This window comes from Populus nigra, chromosome 15 (genome assembly GCF_951802175.1).
Source record: "Populus nigra chromosome 15, ddPopNigr1.1, whole genome shotgun sequence".
In the NCBI taxonomy this organism is placed as follows: domain Eukaryota; kingdom Viridiplantae; phylum Streptophyta; class Magnoliopsida; order Malpighiales; family Salicaceae; genus Populus; species Populus nigra.
The window spans coordinates 12,109,003-12,131,748 of record NC_084866.1 but is presented as its reverse complement, the minus strand read 5'-3'; the positions used below and the strand labels follow the sequence as shown (position 1 = coordinate 12,131,748).

Here is a 22,746-nt window from a genome sequence, read left to right as displayed (position 1 = left end):
AATAAATGCATAATTTGCAGTGATGGAACATAATTCAAATTAAAAAAAGACAAATAAAATGCTATATATATATATATATATATATATATAAGTTATCATGGATAAAATAATTTTTTTAAATATTAGAAAAATCATTGCTTGCTTACAATTTTGTTTCCTATACTTTGAACTTACATTTGAATTTTTTAAGTATTCAAACATGCAAAAAAATTGCATAAAATATTAAAATCATCAATTCCAATAAGTTATCATGTCAAATAAAATTAAAATGATAATACCATTCTTGTAAGGATACTGAAAATAAATCCAAAATTTTAATAAATCTTAATATTTTTATTAAATTTAGAGTTATGAATGAGAAATATTTTCATGTGTTGAGATCAATTTTATTAATTAATAATCTTTCTCTCGAATTGCTTCCATCAAAACAACATTTAATTTCTTTTTAGATGATGAAACCAAACTAAATCATTAGAAGAAATTATTTTTTCATAAACCCTAATTCATGGAAAAATGAAAAATTTATATCCTAATTTACCACACAATTTTTTTAAATAAGAAAAAAGTCTTGCAAAAACTGAGGTCAACAATACGATTAGGGAAATCCAAGTCATTGCTATGAGCCTATGACGTTACCTTGTAACTAAATCTCACAATAGTGAGTGCATTGAGGACAAAATCGTTTAAATAAACAATTGAAGAGCCTAATCGAAACAACTTATATAATTGGAGAACTGAGTTGTAAATACCTAACATAATTATAAAAAGAAGGGTCTTGGGTAGGGTTTTAGTCTCTTTCGCTTCCTAGAAGAAGCCGTAACTAGCAGCTTCTTTCCTCTTCTCCCTCCCAATCACCAAACAAACAAAATCCACCGATCAACAACCACCGCTCCCCGCCTCTTCCACCACCCCTCTCTCTAGATAATTACTGTTTTTTTCAATCATCGATTCAATTTTTGTTTTTTAGAAAAAAAAAGAATCGAATTTCGATAATCACTATTACTGATTTTAAAGGCGGCAGCAGAGCACGGAAAATATTGTGATGAGGACTGAAGCGGAGCTGAAAATGGAATCCGGTGGGAACATTGAAAACGGATCCAAGGACGATTCTACTTTGAAACGAAGGATAAAGTTTCAGCTGGCGACTAAACAGTACATTGGGTTTAAGAACAACAATTCTGATTTCAAGATTGAAACTTTAAATCCTGGTTATAATTCGAGAAAGAGGCCCTTCGCTTTTGAGCATCACCATCCGGGTCAGTCCGTGAAGAAAGTTGACGGGTCGGATTTTGTGGAAAATGGGCTTGATCCAGAGCTTTGTTTTGGGATCTCTTTCAGGAAAATTGTGAGTTTTTATATCTTGTGTTTACTGAAGCTAAAATTTTCGCTTGTTTTAGGGTTTAATTTAGACGGTTTTTCATGTCTTTTTAGGCGTTTATCTTTGACCTCTGTTTTTACTGCAAGGCAGGAATTTTTTTTTCAGCTTCGAATGTAGACTTAATGGCCTAATTTTGAGTGGATTTCAAATGTTGAGGATGTTTTTCGATTAAAGTTATTAATTTGAAATTAAGGGGTTCAAATACGGAGGAATTTACTGTGTGGATTCTGCTGCTGTGAATCTGTTGTGGAATTTGAAATTCTAAATTGAAACTAAACATAAATAAATAAATAAAATAACTTCAATCAAATAGAATCCTCAACATTTTAAATTCACTCAAAACTAATCCATATATTAATTGATTTTTATTTTTATTTTTCATTTCACTATGCTTATTGATTTTTCAAGGCTTTTGTAATTTGGTTTAGTTATAACTTTCGTTCGGTCAGGAAGGTGGAACTTGAATTTTTTCTTATTAAGCAAACAGTTGTAAATTAAGATATGGTATCAGCTGCAAACTAATTCTTATTGTGGTTTTTTTTTTTAAAAAAAAACCTGTAACTATTTAGTTTTTTGAAGTACTTCTACGTTATCTAGTTTTCATGTGTTTTATGCGTGGAGAAATCTGTTTCTTTAAGTGGTTATTTTTAAGATTGAGGCTTGGTTGTTGTCGAGTTTTTCTTCAGACACTGTTTATATTAGTTCTTTTCCATTTCTCATTTCTTTTCAATCTATCTTTACAGCTGTTGTTGATTTTGGCTTAGACATTGTCGCTTTTTGTTTGTGATTTCTTTTACTTACAGGCTCTCTCTCTCTCTTTTTTTTGTGTCATTTATATGCTCATTTTTTTTTTTTAAAAAGGTGGGGGAGCGAACCTTTCTGGGTGCTTTCCAACTATTAGGATTTTTTGCATTATTTTTTAGTTCTCTTTTTTGGTGTTTCTAATTTGGTTGGGTTATACCTTTTGGTTTGGTGGGGAGGATGGGAAATGGAGATGAATGAATGCAACTCAAGGTTTCTTTGTTTGGTTGTAAGAGTAGGGAGGAAAAAATTGAAGTTAAGAAGAAAGAGCCATGGCCTTCATCTCACGATCCTTTCAATTTCAAAAACATTTAGGAATGAGAAGTCTTAGTTGGAAGGATTATAAATAATGTGAGGTCTAGAGGAACATACACTTCCTCCCTTCTTTCCCTTTTTCACATCCACCCAATTAAATTAAGTGAGCTCTGCATCCCTCTCACCCTTCCTTCCTTACTCATCTGTCTTTCTTTCCTCCCTAACAACTAAAATATATCTTTCACTTGTCGTCTACTTTTCTTTTGGTGCCTTTTTATCTTCCAATAGAATAACATTTTGATTTTAGCTAAAATATCTCCTTTTGGCTTTCTCATTGAGTGTCATTTTTACATCATTTCGGTGGGAAAATGAAGAAATGATATGATATGACAGAACTATTTCCCGTCCATCTGCCAATTTATGATTGTTTTGCGGTTACCACTTTGAAGAACTCTGGTCTGTATTTAAACTTGGCCAGCAGCTTAACTTGCGGGATCACATGAATTTTTTTCAGGGTGCTGGTCTTGAGAATCTTGGGAACACTTGTTTTCTCAATTCAGTGGTGCAATGTCTGACATACACTGAGCCTTTAGCAGCATACTTGCAAAGTGGCAAGCATCAAAATTCATGTGAGTGGTTCTACTGCACTTTCTCTTGTGAAAGCATGCTGTATATTATTGGGTTCTGGTCCTCTATGACACTCTATATGCTCAAAAACTTTTATTTAATAATGGTTGCCTCCTAGATTCTTGCATTGGAATGTTCTTAGTGGTTCTGATGATTGATTACCTCGTGCTTCTAGTTCATCAAGTAATTCTTCTTCTTAACAATCTTTGCATAAAAGGGAATAGAATACTTTTTTAATTGGTCGATAGCATTGCTCATTGCTGGTGTGGTTTGATTTTTATTAAACTGCTTTTGCCAGTTTTTAGCAATTGTGTAGATGGCTCCACAAAGACCTGTTTTTGAGATGGAAGAAGTGATTAGTCTCTTGCATTCTTCTGTTCCTTATGGCGGTGAACTTTCTTCCCATTGGTTTTACCATTTGAAAAATATTAATTGCATGATTCTGGAAAATCTGGGGAACAGTTGCTTTCTCAATTCAGTAGTGGTTTGACATATACTGAGCCTTTAGCAGCATACTTGCATAGTGTCAAGCATCAGAATTCATGTGAGTGGCTCACCTACACTTTACAGCCATGCTGCTGTCAGGGCTCACCTCTTAAACAATCTATATACTGGTTTAGTTATCTCTGGGTCAAATATGTTTTCATCATATGTGTCATGCATTATTTTCTAGGACTGGACTGTTGATTGTTCCTGGTGGCGCTGAGTGTCAATGACCCCAAGCTAGTTGGCCATCGACTAATTCTTTTTTAACAATCTTTGCATGAACATGGATTTGTTAATTTGATTTTACCAAGTTTTTTGAAAAATTGCACAACATTTCTTCATGGCTGGTGTGCATTGATTTCCAGGTATTACTGGTTTTAACAACTAATTTCAGTACATGTACTGGTTAATTTACATGATGTTTGTAATTAGTTTTTGATGTCCTGTCACCAATGCTTTTACTATGTAACTGCTGTAAATGAAGTGGTGATTATCTATATTTCCTAACATTTGGTTTGATTTATTTATGCAGGTCATGTAGCTGGATTTTGTGCCTTGTGTGCTATCCAAAAACATGTGAGCCGTGCTCTACAATCAAGTGGGAGGTCACTAGTGCCCAAGGATCTTGTCTCAAATTTGCGCTGTATCCTTCTGATGGCCTGTTTCCTTTAATTACCTGATTTTTGATATATGGCAATTTTTGTTTTGTTGGCCAAATCAGCTAGATTAATTTATCCCAATGGGTTGCTATCCAGGTGAAATTAGGAGAAAAATTATGATGGTGACCACACCATATATTACACCCTTATAATCTTGTACTAATTTTTCCTGTGCTTGACTGACAACTGGAGCTGTTGCAAGTGAATTTTTTTCATTTATTAATCCTGGATCTAAAAATTCACACACAAGTAGCTACTAGCTTCCTGGTTCTAAAAATTGACACACAAGTAGCTACTAGCTTCTGCCTCAGAGTTTCCTGTAGAAATTTTCATTTTAAAAATAGCTGTACTGCTTTAGTAGGCTTGTGTCATTTATCGTGTCTGATGGGAGTCCCCAAATGCTATTACTAGGCAAGGGTTTTGCTTGGAGTTCCTATGATTTGGTATTTTTATTTCTTGACCACATAATTAGGCATATCTCGGAACTTCCGCAACGCAAGACAAGAGGATGCACATGAGTATATGGTTAACTTGCTGGAATCAATGCATAAATGCTGCTTACCTTCAGGAGTGCCAAGTGAATCCCCTGCCGCTTATGAGAAGAGTTTGGTACACAAAATCTTTGGTGGTCACCTTCGTAGTCAGGTAAACTTTTATTGCTCTGCTGTGGACCTGCTGGCAATTTTCCGAGGACTGGAGTCCTCTAGGGACATTCCTCTCCATACAAATCTTTGGTCATGGGATTGTGTTCAAGATGTTGAATTAGTCTAGAGAAGTGATTGGATAGACATAAATACTGCCATTTGGAAATGGTTTTGCATGAAAGTTTTAATATCTTGTGATTCAAATATTCTATTTTTCTTTGTCATCTATCCCCCCTCGCAATAAATTATTTATTCAGAATATTGCTATGCTCAAAGTTCTTCCAATTTCTCAAAACTCTAAATGTTTCTTTCATGCATTTTCAGGTGGAATGCCAACAATGTTCTTACTGCTCCAACAAATTTGATCCATTTTTAGATTTAAGCCTCGAAATAGCCAAAGCAGATACCTTGCCAGTTGCACTTCGGAATTTCACTGCTGCAGAGGTGTTAGATGGAGGAGAGAAGCAATACCAGTGTCAGCGATGCAAGCAGAAAGTCAGGGCTAAGAAAAGGCTTACAGTTCACAAGGCACCACATGTGCTTACAATACATCTAAAACGGTTTCATGCACATGATCCTGGACGCAAGGTTGACAAGAAAGTTATATTTGATCGTTCATTGGACATTAAGCCTTTCGTCAGTGGTTCTTATGTGAGTATGCGTATCATTATTGTAAACTTTCATTCTTCCAGACTTGATGAAATATCTTTTTTAGTATATTTGATACCATTCCAAATTAACTCTCTCTCTCTCTCTCTCATTGTCTTTGTAATTTAGGTTCATTTTTGCATGGTTTAATCTATTATATGCCTTTGATGCACTTGTTATGTTTTATTTCATTTGTTAGTTGGTATGTGGTTATGACCAAGAAGGTGTTGCTTCTCTGAAGTATGTTTTTGTTTGGAAAATACCTGATTGTCATTGGTTTGTGTATTAAAATTTCTCATTTGTATACTCTTAGTTGATGAGAAGGAGTTTAAATAGTATCAGAAGGCATTTAATGATAGTGTGCTATTCTTTTTGTTCCAATGGTTGTTTTGGACATGCTTTTTCTCTCTCCAAATGATCTTTTTTTATTTTTGATCATATGAGTGTCTTGCTTTTGATAACACTATTATGAAGAAAATTTCTAGCCTGCATGATTGTAGAATCTGCATGTGGCATTCTGTTTCATTTAACTCTCTATCTTTCATCATCTGCTTATTGAGTTCGTTATTCTTGGCAGGAGGGGGAGTTAAAGTACAGTCTATATGGTGTCCTAGTACATTATGGTCATAATACTCACTCTGGTCATTATGTCTGTTTTGTTCGGACATCAAGTAACATGTGGCACCTCCTCAATGACAATCAGGTATGGTGGACATAAGGAGTCAATTTAGAAAATCTGCTGCATGTAGAGCTGCAAGCTAGGTACAATTTTCATGTCACTGGTTTTTGTGAATAGATCTTTTATCAGTTTAGGTTATTTCAATCAACAGGTTCGTCAGGTTAGCGAGAAGACTGTTTTAGAGCAGAAAGCTTATATGCTGTTCTACGTTCGTGATAGAAAAAATGTTGCTAGAAAACCTGTTGATGTTGCTCAAAAAGAAAGCATGAAAGCAACCTTGGGTAGTAACTTTGCGAATCTGGTTGCCAAGCAATTCTCGAAGGAACACCTGGATAGTGGTTTGATTGGGAATGGATTGGAGTCTACCAACTCTTCTGCTGCTGTGAATAAAAAAGATGCATCAAGCATTGTTCCATCATCAGAGATCTATCCAAAAGACGCACCATTTCAGCAAAACAATAGGCAAAAATTGCCAAAAGTGCATCCTGCATTAGAAACTTCAAGTGCACCATTGATATTCCCATCAAAAGGAGCATATTTGGCAAATTCAGAGCTTAGAGAATGCTTGCCACCTTCAACTCCCTCCATGAAAAGCAATAATGTTGCTCCTAAACCTGAAGAGACTTCTACCATTACTGAGGCCAAAACCAGTGACTGTAATGTGCCATCTAATAGCAGCAGTTGCCTGAAAAACTCTGCTATCGACAAACTTGTCAGAAATGAGATCCCACAAAAGGTAATTGGATGTTTCATGCCCAGCACGGGCCTGTTTCTTCACCTGGGTTAGCATTTTCACTTTGTTTCTAACTTGTGAGTTCATTGTCAATCCAGATTAATGCTGGCCTAAATGTGGGGGTGTCAAGTGAAGTTCCATGTTTGGATTTTTGTGATAAAACATCTGGTGAGGTCCCAAGATTGGCTCCATCCGTGGGATCTACTGACCAGACATTTGACAAAACAGTCACTGTGAAATCACCAAACAAGCCAAGCTGTGAAAGCGATCAGGTAATTACATATATGTGTTCCTTTGGATACTTGTTGATAATGTCATTGTTTGGCCAAGTTTTGATGTATTTCTCTGTTCTCAGGGTGGAGACATCCCCATTAAGAGTTCTTCTGGGAAAACACCTAGTGATAAGGCTGTTGAAGGTGGGCAACAAACTGCACGCCAGCCGGTTGAGGCATCAATGCTGATTGCTTCAATCCCACCTGTCATTCAAAATGAATGTTTACATAGCAAAGCTCCTGCTTGCACACCTAAAAAGAAATTAGAAAAGAAGCTTCTCAAGCGTAGGATGCATCTTGGCTCAAACTTATTCAGGGTATCCTTAGGTGTTCACACAAGGAAAAAACACAAAAAGAGAAAATGCCTTGCTTTGGAGACCAATAATCTCTTCAAAGAAAACTTGCTGGAGCAGCTGGAGAATGATGGCTGTTCATCCCGGTTGGGGCCATCTACATCCAATATCTCTACAGGTTTATTGGCTTCGATGACATCTCAGAGGAAGACAGCTAAATCTGGTTCAAGAAAGGGAAATGATACAAGAAAGTCCAGTGATCCTGGGATGGGTGTCATACATGGAGAATCTATGGAGAGCAATAGTCTGAGTGGCACCTTTCTTACAATGGATAAACAGAGACAAAAGAGTTCTACCTCAATCTCTGAAGTAAATGGAGGAGATGCAACAGAACCTGACTGCACAGAAAATAGCAAAAGAGATGCATCACAGAATGGGATAATGAATGCCCTTAGTGGGGGTGCAAAGGTGACTGGTGAGTACTGTTCTGATTCTTCTTAATTTCTACCTGACCATCTATAGCTTATCAATGTCAGCAATTGTGCAGTAGTCATTGCTATCCAATAGTTTCATTTGTGCACTAGTCATTGCTATTTGGATTATTATTATTTTCTTTTTCTGCACCGTGTATCATGGTGGAAGAAATCTGGAGTTCTAGATAGATTCTCTTCTTTCTTCACAGTTTGAGATCCTATAGTGGCCCTATCATTATTGGATTCAACCCCCCTTTTAGCCTTTCCTGCACTTGTGTCGCTGGTCTGCTTAAGGAGTGCCAATGTCTTACTGAGCTGTTGGCAGATGCCTCCACGCATAAAATAACATGCCCAGGTTGTGCGTTCATGGGGGTGGGTATGGTTTTCGCTCCAGTGCTGAGGCTATAGAGAAAAAAAGCTTATTCTGAATATAAACCTTACGAAGCATATCTGTTCATAGATAAGATTATAATCCCTGGAATGGAAATTCATGCAACTGGGACTTGAAAGTTTGATTTTGTGGCAGTGGCCAGAAAGCTGGATTGAATCGCTTGCTTAGACATTTTAATCCTTAGTGCAATCCTACAATACCATCTTTCTCCACCTACTAATTCCTCGTGAAGGAAAGGCACATCAAACTGAACAGAAGACCATGCGATTTCTTTACATGTAGTTGGGACTAAATTCTTGTTTGGAAATTGAACTCCTTTCAAGCTGAAAGGCTATCTAGCTTGCAAGATCATCTCTGCTGCATTTGATTTACAGTTTGACTTGCTGAAAGTTGCTTTTTGGCCTTGCTTTGTTTGTTACAGTTGCACCATGGGATGGAATAGAGTTGCCACCTCAGATTGTGGAATCCAACGGTGTGGAAAATCTCAGCATTGGTTATGTAGCAAATGAGTGGTGAGTTTGGATTCTACATTTACTCTCCTTTCTTTATTAGAATGAATGGGAAATTAACATAACCTTTTACAGAAGGGTTGTTGCTAAAAAAGTTAGTTTGCTTATTGGACATGCTTTTCTGTAATTTTAATCGTGTTCTCCATGTTGCTACTTCAATTTTCCACAGGGATGAAGAATATGATCGAGGTAAGAGAAAGAAGCTAAGGCAATCTCAGCACAACTTTGACGGGCCAAACCTTTTCCAAGCATTGGCTGCAAAGAAAACTCAAGTTAAGAAGGCGAAGATGGACCGATCTAGGTCTGGAAACCAGCCTTTCAGGATATGAAGCCATCTATATAACTATCAATTTTGTGGGATCATGATTTGTCGACATGCTGTTATATTATATGTAGTAATTGTATTGTTTGGCCAAAATTTTGCCAGGGCGACCTAACATAAAATCTACGATGTTACCAATTTTGTTTCCTATATATATATATATATATATTTTTTGGTTATATTTATTGGGGGAGGGACTTTTGTTATCTGTAACACCTTAGATGACTGAGCTGAAAAAGGCTTTCATGTATTGAGAAATGTATTATCTTCCTCTTAATTGAAGAACTTTACAAGTTTATAATTAGAAAACATAATTTGTTGTGGCAGGCCTTGTTTTTTACACAGTTATCACACGCAGCTTAGTTTCTGGCCAAGTTCAAGGCTTTGGTTGCAGGTTTCCTCTGACTAGGTGAATTTCAAACAATGTTGTTTTGGATAAAATTGAAAAAAAAATATTTGTAGTTGACTCGGGGAGATAAACTGAGTCTTGGGTTGATTTGCTGAGACTGGTCTGGTTTCAGTAACAGGTTCTGAAAAAATGGCCATGAAATTCACCTGTTACATGGATCTGGTTGTCCCGGTGAAAGCTGTACCTAATAAGTTGTTGCCCAGCCTTCAATTTACGTTAATGTATTTTTCTTCTAAATAGCTGAACTGATTTATTTTCATATTTTTTCACAATTTTTTATTGATAACAGTCAGATTGAACAAAGAAAGATCATGTTTTCCAGTGGTCCATGAGGGAGCTCACTAACATAATGTGGATGACACTGAGCACCAGGACACAAATTTAATAAACATATCTTGGGGTGATGGTTTGGAGATGCTCACATGCGTAAAAAAGAATCCTGCATCATGTTAAGAGAGAAGCACAAATGCTGTCAATAATGGGCAAGAGCTTATTTTAATGGAGTGCTTGTGGTGATGATTGATACCATTGCCAGTTTCATGCGGGTTATCAGAAACAACATCATCACTGGCCAGTGGAAGCAAACTTCATTTCTACTCCTATTATGTGCCCCTGATACTCACCGGAGACCTGTTTTAGGTCGGGTTTCATAGTGATTTTGGTTAATACATACACGATCCGATTGACTTGGGCAAAACCCGATAGTTTTTTAATAAAAAAAATCTGTTTTATAACTAAGAATGCATTTGTTGTGCAAATCATAACGCCTGCAGCATGCCTACCGATCACCAAAAGCCCTTGTTTGAACTTTGAACATGTACAAAATGAGCTTTTAATTTCTTCTTTCTGGTTTGTGTAAGGAAATAATGGAAGTTCGCATAATAATTGTACAATGTTGCAGCTCCCTTAAATGGGTTGCCTTGATTGAGAAGTTTGTTTAAATCACTTGTGTGGTTAAAGATACCTGAGGACAGCCTTAAAACAAGGTCTTAGATTGTTCTGAGGTGTTTGGTATTGTTTCAAGAACATCACATCATATTTAATCACTCCATTGGCTATGGTTTATGCAGGTTAATCATTCTTCACCTTCACCTTGTTGCCTGAATGAATTAAATCCTTTTCTTGATAGTAAATATCAACATTAAACTTAGTCTCACTTGAAAAAATAGCCGGTCGAAATATAGATATCAACTAGATAAACACTTCATCAAATAAATTATGAAAAATACATAAGATTTGGATCAACATTAAACTTGTCTAACTTGAAAAAATAACGAGTTAGGAAATAAATATCAACTAAATAAGCGCTTTATCAAATAAACCATGAAAAATATATAAGATTTGGATCATTAATCTTACTGAATTTAATAAACTCATTTAATTTAACACAATTTTTTTTATAATAATTAACTATAAAAAATAAGCTGTCAACATCATACTTAATAAAAGAAAAAAAAAATTCATTGAAGATTCTTCATCGCTCTGTTGTGCATACCGCTCTACCAACATAAAAAAACTCACAAAAATGATTCTAATATCACTACGAAAAAGACTACATAACAACACTAAAACTACACCAGGACGGTGAAGTTTATTTTGTTTTAAAATGTATAATTCCTTTCTGGGTTTTTATTTAATTTCTCTCTTTGTTTCTTCCAGCCCAAGGGAAGCAGCTGTGAAATCAACAGTAGAGAGGTATTCCTTCCAGAGGAATCGTGGACAAGGATGACGGGCATTGAAGAAAGGTTTTCATATTTTGAGCATCAAGACTGCTACTTTATAAGCTGCAGAGACTTTCACTCAAGAAGACATAGGGTAATGGTATCATGCAGCTCGAATTTATTTTTTATTTGATAGAAAAAATGTAATATATATAATATATAAGTTTTTTAAAAAAAAAATTTGAAAAGGTATATGGTGCATGTGACTCCAAGGTGACATAGGATGGATGTGGTAAAAGGACAGTTCTGTGTGAAGTGGGCTGAAGAAGTTCATGAATCATGGTGTTTTCATTATTATTATTATATGAACAATTAATGAAGCCATTGTTTAAAGAATAAGTTTGCTGGCATGAGAGGATATTAATGTTCTTGAAGCTAATAATTAATAACATTGTCGGTTGATTTCTTGTTACTCTTCATCGATCCCTCAATCAATGCAAATCATTAATTAAGGTTGCTTCTTCCTCGTCCTTTCTTTGTCGGATCCTCAAATCTATCACTACTCGGCTCTCATTTCGAGTTTTTTTTTTTCTAACTTGATTGTGTTTTTAATAAAGTTTTTTAATTAAAAAGGTATTTAAAAAATTTAATTTATTTTTAAGATTATTGAAAAACACTTCAGAAATACCTTTTTATAAAAAGAGCATCAAATATATATTAAATAGTATTTTCTTTAATTTATCTTTTTATTTTTTATATTAATACATTAAAATTATTAAAAAACACTTAAAAATATACATTTTCATATAAAACCACTTTATAAGGAAGGTCAAAAAACAGTTTCAACCATAACAACAAACATTTTCTTGATTATTCATGGGAAAAGACAGTATAACCCTTGCAAAATGTATTTTACTTTCGTTATAGCAAGGGTAGTTCAGATATTTAATTCTCCTCGCATACTCTTTACGAGAGAGAACACACAAAGGTGCTAGACCAGCAACACTTCAAGCTGAGAATACAAATTAATTGTTAATCTTAAGATATATATATATATATATATATATATATATATATTTTGAGTAAAAAATATCTTTAAATTTATCTTAAAATAAAACTTAGTTTTATTATCATATAAACTGATTTAAAGATATATTTTTATAATTTTTAAACTTGACCTGATTTTAAATTTGAATTTTAAATTTTAATCAAATCATATTAAATTTTTTATTTATATTTTTTTCAACCCGAACCGGCTAAGTTTTACAATTTCTTTCTAACAGCAAAGTCAAGAACCTACAAAAATCCAACAATCACTCGAAAAGTACTCAAGTTTTGTGGGGGCCTAAACCAACTCGATGTTCATACCATGTTGACGGTCCAAATTATGGTCGATTTTTAATTTAATTTAATTTAATTTTTTGCTGCCAAAATGAAAATGGTCCCGATTGGGCAGCTAAAAAAGAGACTTCGAGATTAGTTCAATAAGTTCAATTTCTATACAGCATAAAGAAGATGATATGAAGTCATTACTGCTCTTCTACTTTACTTATACTTCTTCTGTCACTTATCTTCAACTTTAGCCAATAATGATTAGTATAAGTGAGTGGGCAGTACTAATAATTGCCAGATGTAGGAAGAAAATAGGAGTTGATTTTTAATTTTTTTCATTATTAAAAGTAAGAATTGTGACATTTTTTTCTAATTATTAACATTGTTAAAATTATTTTACTCATTCTATTTCGATGATGTAATTTGTATTGGTTTAATATTTATTTTTATTTAAGTTTTGTTTAGTAAAAACTCAAGAATTTTTACTGGAATATATCTATAATCGTTTTTCTCAATATTTCAATGAAAATATCTTAAATGAATTTTATTTTTTATGAATATGTACTTTTTATTTTTTTCAGTAAATGTTTAATAAAAATATTAATATGAGATAAGTCTATTAATAACTTCTTTAAAATGCCTACATTTCATGTCATTCTAAATAAATATAAGTGTCATTTGAACAAAAAAAAAATTTATATAGGGAAAATAATTTCTAAAGTAAGAGTAGAATAATCAAAGATTATTAATGTAATTCATTTTCACATGTATTCCAAACATTATAATTAAATTTAATTATATAATTTAGTATTTTATTCCAATCATAAAATTATATTAAGTTATAAATTGAATTCAAATATTCTTGTGAATTGAATTCAACATGTGATTTGGTTCCAAACATCATGTTAAAATTATTACTAAAAGTTAGATTGAGGATTCAAAGACTAAGCAAAAATCCTAGTTAAGATCAACTAATTGATTAAAATTTTAGTTTATGATAAATTATCAGGTTGTTTGGAATTGATTTTATTTTTCTATAATTAAATTCAATTATAATATTTAATTTGAATTCAATTAATAAAAAAGTTAAATTCATCTGTTTGAAAGAAATATGATTCAATTTATTTTCATGTTGTTTAGAAAACCACAAACAAAATTCAATTCACGTGGCTAAATCAATTTCTGTATTTATAATTATTTTTAGAAGTATTGATTTGAATTTTAAATGAAATTTAATTCATAAAAAATAACCAAAAAAATTAGAGGGCAAACCCTGGTTTGCTATAAGAATTCAATTCTGGAAATTAATTTCTAAAAATACCTTCCTTTTCATTTATCTAAAAAATCCTACAAAATAACAAAATAAAATAAAATCCCACTCTCTTTCCAGTCTCTTCTTTTCAACACAACTTCTTCAACAAAAAGCTTTGCTCCAAACATAAATTCTTAAATGTTATTGAAACATAAATTAAACTAAGCAGGAGAATGAATGGACTCTTTTGAAATAGTTTTAAATATGAAATTTAATTAAAAATTTTAATTAAATTTAATTTTAATATATTTTTAAATAAAAAATAATTTTAAAAAATATCATGTATTATAATATTAACCACGAACTCTAACATGATTATTATATTTTGTTTTATATCTGAAACATGATTTGGTTCGGATTTTAATTTAAATTATTTAAATAAAATTTGATTAAATTTAAGGGAGACTTGGCTAAATTAATTTTAAAAAGTAAAAATTTCTTTAATAAAATTACTGAAAAATAATTTATAAATTAACTCAATAACTCAGATTATAAATTAAATTAGACCCTCGCTGGTTTTGAAAACTAAAACATTATTATCTGTATTTCTAACTATTACCATAAAAAAAACGAAAAAAATAAATAAATACTAGCCGATTATAAATACATGCAGCAGAAAGTAAGCAGAAAGTAAGCACATAGACAAAAGTGCTTCTTCACTTGGGTTGTTTGTTTGTTCTGCTGGCTTTACCTTTTCTTGCAGAACCAGATAGGGTATGCTCACGTTCTCCCTTTAAACTCCATAATCCTCTGGTACCCTTTTGAAATCTCAATAGTCGCTTTCCATTTTTTGGTCTTTAAGATTCCATTTTTGACCCTTTCTGTGCGTTGCACTATCACCACAAGCTTATAGGTCAGTGGGTTTGGAGAGTTTTAAGCCCAAGTTTTTATCTTTTTGTTTAAAACACCTCAAAACACTCTGTTTAGTGGTGTTTAATGGAGTTGAATGAGCCATAAAGTATTAACTAAGATGGAGTCAGAAGCATAAATGCTGTAGCGGTGGTTTTGTTCTGAAGCACTAGAGAGGTTGAGCTGGTTTTGGGGTTTTGGTTCAAGTTTGGAAGTTTTAGTCTTTGAGTCAAAATGGGTTTTGGTTTCTTTGTCTCTGTATTGATTCTTTCTCTGTTCTTCAAGCCTTTGGCTTGTCAACAACCCAATACAGATGGTTTCTTTCTCTCTGAGTTTTTGAAGAACATGGGCTTAACTTCTTCTCCGCTGTACAACTTTTCTGCTTCTGTTTGTTCATGGCAAGGTGTGTTCTGTGATGCCAAAAAAGAACATGTTGTTAAGTTTCTGGCTTCTGGTTTAGGCCTCTCTGGCTCTATTCCTGATACCACTATTGGTAAACTAAGCAAGCTACAAACCTTGGATCTTAGCAACAACAAAATCACATCTTTTCCTTCAGATTTGTGGAGTTTAGGCTTTCTGAATCTCCTCAATCTCTCTTTGAATAAGATTTCTGGGCCCCTTCCCAGCAACGTTGGTAATTTTGGCGTGCTTGAAACAATTGATCTATCAAGCAACAACTTTTCTGGTGAAATCCCTGCAGCAATAAGCTCTCTTGTTAGTTTGAGGGTGCTTAAACTCGAACGAAATGGATTTGAAGGAAGCATTCCATCGGGAATTCTGAGTTGCCAGTCACTGCATTTTATTGATCTTTCAATGAATAAGCTGGATGGATCCTTACCAGATGGTTTTGGTGCTGCTTTTCCTAAGCTCAAAACCTTAAACCTTGCAGGAAATGGGATTCAAGGGCGGGACTCGGATTTCTCACTAATGAAGTCCATCACTACCCTTAACATCTCCGGGAATTCATTTCAGGGTTCAGTAATGGGTGTGTTTCAGGAGCTGTTGGAGGTGATGGACCTGAGCAAAAACCAGTTTGAAGGTCACATTTCTCAGGTACAATTCAATTCTACCTACAATTGGTCTCGCTTGGTTTATTTGGACTTGTCAGATAATCAGCTCAGTGGAGAAATTTTCCATGATTTCAGTCATGCCTCCAATCTCAAGTACCTTAATCTTGCATTCAATAGATTTACTGAAGAAGAGTTCCCGCGAATTGATATGCTTTCAGAATTAGAATATCTTAATTTGTCTAAAACTAGTCTCAGTGGTCACATTCCGACTGAAATCACACAATTGAGTAATTTGCACACACTTGATCTTTCTCAGAATCATCTCAGTGGCAGAATCCCTCTGCTAACTATCAAAAACCTTCAAGTTCTTGATATGTCACAAAACAATTTGAGTGGTGAAATCCCAGTGTCCCTCTTGGAAAATCTCCCTTGGATGGAGAGCTACAATTTCTCCTACAACAATTTAACCCTTTGTGCTTCAGAATTTTCCCCTGAAACCTTCCAATCACACTTCTCTGGATCATTAGACAGCTGCCCAATTGCTGCAAACCCAGGCCTTTTTCAAAGAAAAGTCTCCAACCACAAGGGATTAAAGCTTTCTCTGGGTTTAGCCCTTTCCGTGGTTTTCATGCTTGCTGGACTGCTATTTCTTGCCTTTGGTTGTAGAAGGAAATCCAAAATGTGGGAAGCAAAGCAAACCTCGTATAAGGAAGAGCAAAATATCTCAGGCCCGTTTTCCTTCCAGACTGATTCGACAACATGGATTGCTGATGTCAAGCAGGCAAATTCAGTTCCAGTAGTGATTTTTGAGAAGCCACTGTCGAATATCACATTTGCAGACCTCTTGTCTGCAACTTCAAATTTTGATAGAGGCACCCTTTTAGCTGAAGGGAAATTTGGGCCTGTATATAGGGGATTTCTTCCTGGAGGAATTCAGGTAGCTGTAAAAGTGTTGGTCCATGGATCCACATTGATAGACCAAGAAGCTGCCAGAGAACTTGAGTACCTTGGTCGAATTAAGCACCCCAATCTTGTACCATTGACTGGTTACTGCTTAGCCGGGGATCAAAGAATTGCAATATACGATTATATGGAGAACGGGAACTTGCAAAATTTGCTCCATGACTTGCCGCTTGGGATCCGAACAACTGAAGAATGGAGCACAGAAACATGGGAGGAAGATCACAATAATGGAATTCAAAATGTTGGCTCTGAAGGGTTATTAACAACCTGGAGATTCAGACACAAAATTGCCCTCGGAACTGCTCGTGCATTGGCATTTCTTCATCATGGCTGCTCGCCTCCAATTATTCATAGAGATGTCAAAGCTAGTAGTGTTTATCTAGATTATAACTTGGAGCCAAGATTATCTGATTTTGGCCTGGCCAAGATCTTTGGCAATGGTTTAGATGAGGAGATTGCTCGTGGCTCACCTGGTTATGTTCCACCTGAGTTTACTGATCCAGACAACGACAGCCCTACTCCAAAATCTGATGTATATTGCTTTGGTGTTGTTTTATTTGAGCTAATTACTGGGAAAAGGCCAATTGGAGATGATTATGCTGAAGAGAAAAACTCCACTCTAGTTAGTTGGGTTAGAGGATTGGTAAGGAAGAGCGAAGGGTCCAGAGCAATTGATCCGAAAATTCGCAATACTGGACCAGAACGTGAAATGGAGGAGGCCCTCAAGATTGGATATCTGTGCACAGCTGATCTCAACTCCAAGCGACCAAGCATGCAACAGATAGTTGGACTTCTCAAAGATATTGAACCAACATGTTATCAATGAAGAAGTGGAAGTTGGTTCCTGTGTTTTTTTTTTCCAACTAAGTTCCACTTTTTTTCTTTGTTGAGTTTTTTTTTAGCAGCCATCGAGGAATGGGAAGGATTGTACAGTAGTCCTCAAAAATCTGTTTAGGGTTTTTGATGTTCTCTTTACCTTTTCCACCATTGATGGCCAAAAAAATTAATTTATACACGAGATTTTGATCGACCCTCGAAAGTTATTCTTCTTCCAAGTTTCCACATGTCCATCTTAGCATTTATTTTTCTTTTTATGGGGAGTACATAGCAGAACACTCACAAGCCTTTTAACTTCCTCATCACTAATATTCACCACTGCCTCCAGGCAGTTGGTTCTGGCTTTTGCTGGTGCACAACAAGAGTGATACATCCTGTAAAATGGATGGATGAAAGCATGAACAGGACCACTGCTGAACCATTAATGGATCATGGGTTCTCTGTGGTTACATTACATATAGAAAACAAAAACTAACATGTTTCTCTTTGATTTAGTTTTATCCCACTAATTCATAAATATTTCTCTTAAACTACTCGTATGGCAGAATCTCCATCTTTCGAACTCCTCAGGCCCGGAGAGAGAGATTCATATGACAACTTTTCTATAGCATATGAAACAAGCATTTTTGTTTAACTAATAGTAAGAGCAGCATGTTCGTTGAGATTTTTTTTATATGCTACTAATTGTTTCCTGCCACATTCTTGCTTAACTAATAGCAAGAACAGTCCATTAATGAATGCTCTGCCTCATCATTATATGCTATGGAACTACATTAATAATATTGTATGCGAGGATATATTCTTGATTGCTCTGGATATGACTGGCATAATTGTTTCCTCTGTTCTCGTGTTTGATTCTTCTGATAATTTTTAAAATGAGATCATTAAAAAATATTTTTATTTAAAAAAAATGTTGTTTTAAGATAAATCTGAATTAATTCATTCACAAATAAATTAATCCGCGATCAAGTTAAACCAAGCCGGATCTCGACCCAGGGTGTCATTCCAAATAAATTAGAGTTTCTTTGATGATGAAGGAGAATAATAAAGAATAACAAGTTGCATTCTTCTATCTTCATCTTGTAAGTGTCCATAACCACAAAGGATCCTGTTCTTGTTTCTAATTCCGAGAGGCAAGGTGGTGTCGATGCCCCTTTTCCCATGCGAGAACACTGATAAAAAATGAATTACAAAAAAATATAGTGCAAGTCAATATTTTTTTTTAATCATACATGTTTATATAAACTTATATATATTTTAACTAATTTTTTAAAATTTTAAAATAATAACCAAATAAACCGCTAACAACACTAAATTTATGGCAATTAAACCGGTGATTGAGTAGAAGGAGACTGTTTGGTAATGAGGTTGCGTCTGTATTTTGTTTAAAATGCAGATACAACCTTTTTGGTAAAAAAAAAACACATTTTACTATTTATAGGTCCCACATGTTTTTGCGTTCGAAAACGCTAGGAAAAGAAAAGCAAGTAATTGCTGCTTCTTGCAACTGTTCATGCTAATTATTAACATGAACAGTGTAGCCAGCTCCACTGTTCCGGTTGGAGCGGTTCCGATTCATAGCTTAAAATGAATTGAATAAAGTCTGACCCAGTAAAATAAAAAATAAAAATTATTTTTTTATTTTTTAATTGTGGTTTATTCGAAAAACTAGTGTTTAATATTAATCAATGATACTACATAAATTAAACAGAAATCGCTTGATGACCTAACATTTACAGAATTTGATCGCAATCCCAATTTTATTCCTGATTATGTTTTACCTGATGTTGTTGCATGCTTAAAAAACCAAAAAACTGTAGTCCTTGTCGAATGTATTTCATACGTGATGGAATTGTAGATATTTTAATGGAACAATAAAAAATATTTTATATAAAGTATTATTTATTTCGTGATGTAATAACAATAATTAAATCTACAATATTTAATTAAAACCATCAATATTAATATATATTTTTTAAAATTATTTTATAACCTCAATTTCAAAAACATTATTAACCAAACACATTAAATTACCTTTTATTCAATCTTAATTTTAACCAAACATACATAAATATTAAATCAACCTCAACCAAAAACACTTTTTATAAAATAATTTTTTTAAAATAACAACTATAACCGTTATCATAATAACACCACAACTATCAATTAAGCTACAGCTCTCATGTTATCATATTTCTTTCCCTTTTTTTTTTATTATTGTGGGGTGTTCGTGCCAGCTTGCGCGTACCACGACTATTTTCCACGGCCCACTGAGCATCCTGCAAGCCCAGTGAGTAGGTAAGGCACCGCGAGGGTGACAGATATACACATAGAGAATCGAACTCGAAACAGGAACAGAACAAGTCACACATTTGACCACTAAACCAGACCCTCAAGTGTTATTATATTTCTTTCATATTATCATATTTATTTCTTGCACAGGATAGTTGTTGCCTGAAAAGCCGGCCCGTACTTCGCAAATGCAAGAATTTCCACAGCCAACTTTGAACCGCAGCATCGTCCGAAGTCCAACATGTTGAAAAGGATGTGTTTTTCGCCCGTGCTTTGTGCCCTAATTGGCGGGGATGACGAGTGTAGCCGACAATCATCATCATGGTCAAATGGCTCAGGTCATGTCTTGAAAGCTTCCTTGCTCCTTGCCCAGATTTGATTACTTTCTACTTTTTCATCGCAAAGAATGGAAGGCAAATGCATCACTTTAATATTCTAGTTAGGCAGATTCATTTAAAGGGATTCTATCACCTACATACATTTATATTATAAAAATATAGTGCTCCTAATTATTACAGGGCTCTAATCCAAACGTTGACTGAGACGTTACCATCCTTCCTAAAGAAATATTTATCAGGTTATTTCTTGTGCCCGCATGATTACCTCCCCATATTTTATTATATTTTTCTTTACAAAAGCCGGAACCTATAGTCTATGTAAATCGGTAGTACATGACTATCCTATCCGCCAATCCAAATCAATTATGTATATATATAATTAATATAGATATACAGGTCAGTTTACGTACACCTTAATTAATTTTATAGGCCTTGAAGTTAACAACTATATAAGTTTCCAGTATCCTTAAAGTTTGTGGGACTCGAATTGATGACTTCCAAGAAGCAAACTTAGAACCTGACCAGTTGAGTTACATCCCTCAGGATTAACTATGTACTCTTGTTATTTACATTTGATTAATAAGTATACTTGGTTTTCAAAGTTTTTTTTATATAAAAATATTAAATTGATATTTTTAAAAATAAAAAATCATTATAATATAGCTTCAAATAAAAAACATTATTACAAACACTTTTATATATAGCTATGAGTGTGGGCTTTAAATACAAGTTGGGTCCAAGATTTAACATGGTTTTTTTTTGTGGTCTAGCTTACATGGGCCATATGGAAAGAAGGGCTGGGGGGTGTGGATACTCTAAACTACAAGCCCAAATCTCCGATTGGGCTTTCATATATACTCCAATCCCCCATTGCTTTTGTTGCATGTCTCCTTCTACCTTTTGGTTTGCTAAATTACAAATATTTAATAATTCCCATTTCACATCAATCTTAATCAAGGCCATTAATCTGAGTAAAATAGACCCTTGCATATGGAATACCATGTTTTTTTCACCGGTATATCGCGTTCAATATTGTTTTTATCGTACGAGTCAAAATCTAGTTAGTATCATGTCACCAGCAACACTATAGCATTAAACTTTTATGTATAGTTTCCAAGATCATTGCATTGATTCTCTCTTATGTAAAAATGTTTCTATGTAAATATTAAATCATGCTTAAAATATTAAGGTAATTATCAAATCTTGTAACATATATTACTGACCATAGTCAACCGATCATATATAGATATTTATTAAATAAGGAACTTCGTTTATATGTACAGAATTAGTGAGCTCTTTTATCTTGATAAAATATTTAGCATACAAACTTTAACTAATTTTGATTTCGACTATTATTTCAACTACTGGTTGAATTTTATTTTTTTTACCTTACAAGACTGTAAGAATATTAGAAAGTCAAAATTCTATGTATACTAATTGAAATAGTTTTAAAAATAATGATGTATTTGATGAAATATATTTTTAGAAAAATATTGAGACAACAGCATATCGGATCGACCCGAACCAACTATGGTTAACCAATGAAACCTGTAATCTAAGATATAAAGTTGCGATAAAATCATGGAACCCATATCGAAACAAATTAGGAAGCTTGATTATAATAAACCAAATACTGAGGGGGAAAAAGGAAATAATTAAATTAAAAAATAAAAAAGACCAAAAACAAGTGACTCAAGTAAACCTATATCAGTGGTTGGCACAATGCTACGGGCCGGAGCAATCTTTCTAAGTGCAAGAAGAAAACATTAAGGGGTCGCTAGGTTTGCTAAAGAAGTGAAAGGTGAGCCTGGTTAATTTAATATGATATAAAATGACAACTTTAAATTAATAACATGAAAAATCAAGCAAGTTCGGGTGAATCTTTTCAATACAAGTTAATCTTTCAAAATTATAACTTGTGAAATTATAGACTCGACCTTAATGAAAAAGTTCAATTCTCAATCAATTTAATATTAAAGGATAAAATATAAAAAATTTGTCAATGTAGGAAAACAACAATAAGAAAAATAAGAATCAAACTTGATAGGAAAAAAAATGGAGGGTGAAATCTAAAAAAAATAAAATTATAAATCATCTTAAATAAAAAAAATGAAAAAAAGGAAACCAAATCCGAGAGATGAAAAAATTTGAGGATGAAATTTAAAATATTTTCCAATTTGAAATAAAATTTTCAAATTAAAATTAAGAAAACATTACCCAAATCTAAAGGAAAAATAAATTGAAGGACTGTTGTGAATTTTTTTAAGGGCACCACACAAATCGAGGTGGAAAAGAGAGAAAAAAAATAGAAAAAATCAAATTAGCCCCAAACTAGATAGAATCGCCATGACGAGCTATCCAGAGAAGAAGAGGATACCGAGACTAATCAAATGAGATAGCAGAATAACAATTTTAACCATAAAAATTAATCGCACGCATTATTCAAAAACAATGGAGCGACTGATACAAGCAACGCAAGCGTCAATAAGTTTTTAGTTTTTATTTATTTATCAAAATACAACATTGCTCCTATATATGACCAAATAATTATTATGAAAAAACTATTATAAAAT

The 22,746-nt window shown here is 33.8% G+C and overlaps 2 protein-coding genes across 2 annotated transcripts; both read left to right on the top strand.

Moving 5' to 3' along the window:
* The first annotated feature begins 787 nt into the window (after positions 1-787).
* Positions 788-9,496, top strand: LOC133674192 (ubiquitin carboxyl-terminal hydrolase 23-like). The gene is made up of 11 exons (XM_062095206.1): positions 788-1,345; positions 2,949-3,063; positions 4,080-4,190; positions 4,679-4,851; positions 5,175-5,501; positions 6,076-6,201; positions 6,329-6,913; positions 7,009-7,182; positions 7,266-7,950; positions 8,761-8,851; positions 9,018-9,496. The coding sequence occupies exons 1-11, from the start codon at positions 1,043-1,045 to the stop codon at positions 9,175-9,177; spliced, it is 2,850 nt and encodes a 949-aa protein (XP_061951190.1). The 5' UTR covers positions 788-1,042; the 3' UTR covers positions 9,178-9,496.
* A 5,018-nt stretch (positions 9,497-14,514) lies between these two features.
* Positions 14,515-17,736, top strand: LOC133674550 (probable LRR receptor-like serine/threonine-protein kinase At2g24230). Its single transcript, XM_062095729.1, has one exon. The coding sequence runs from the start codon at positions 14,968-14,970 to the stop codon at positions 17,530-17,532; it is 2,565 nt and encodes an 854-aa protein (XP_061951713.1). The 5' UTR covers positions 14,515-14,967; the 3' UTR covers positions 17,533-17,736.
* The last annotated feature ends 5,010 nt before the right edge of the window (positions 17,737-22,746 follow it).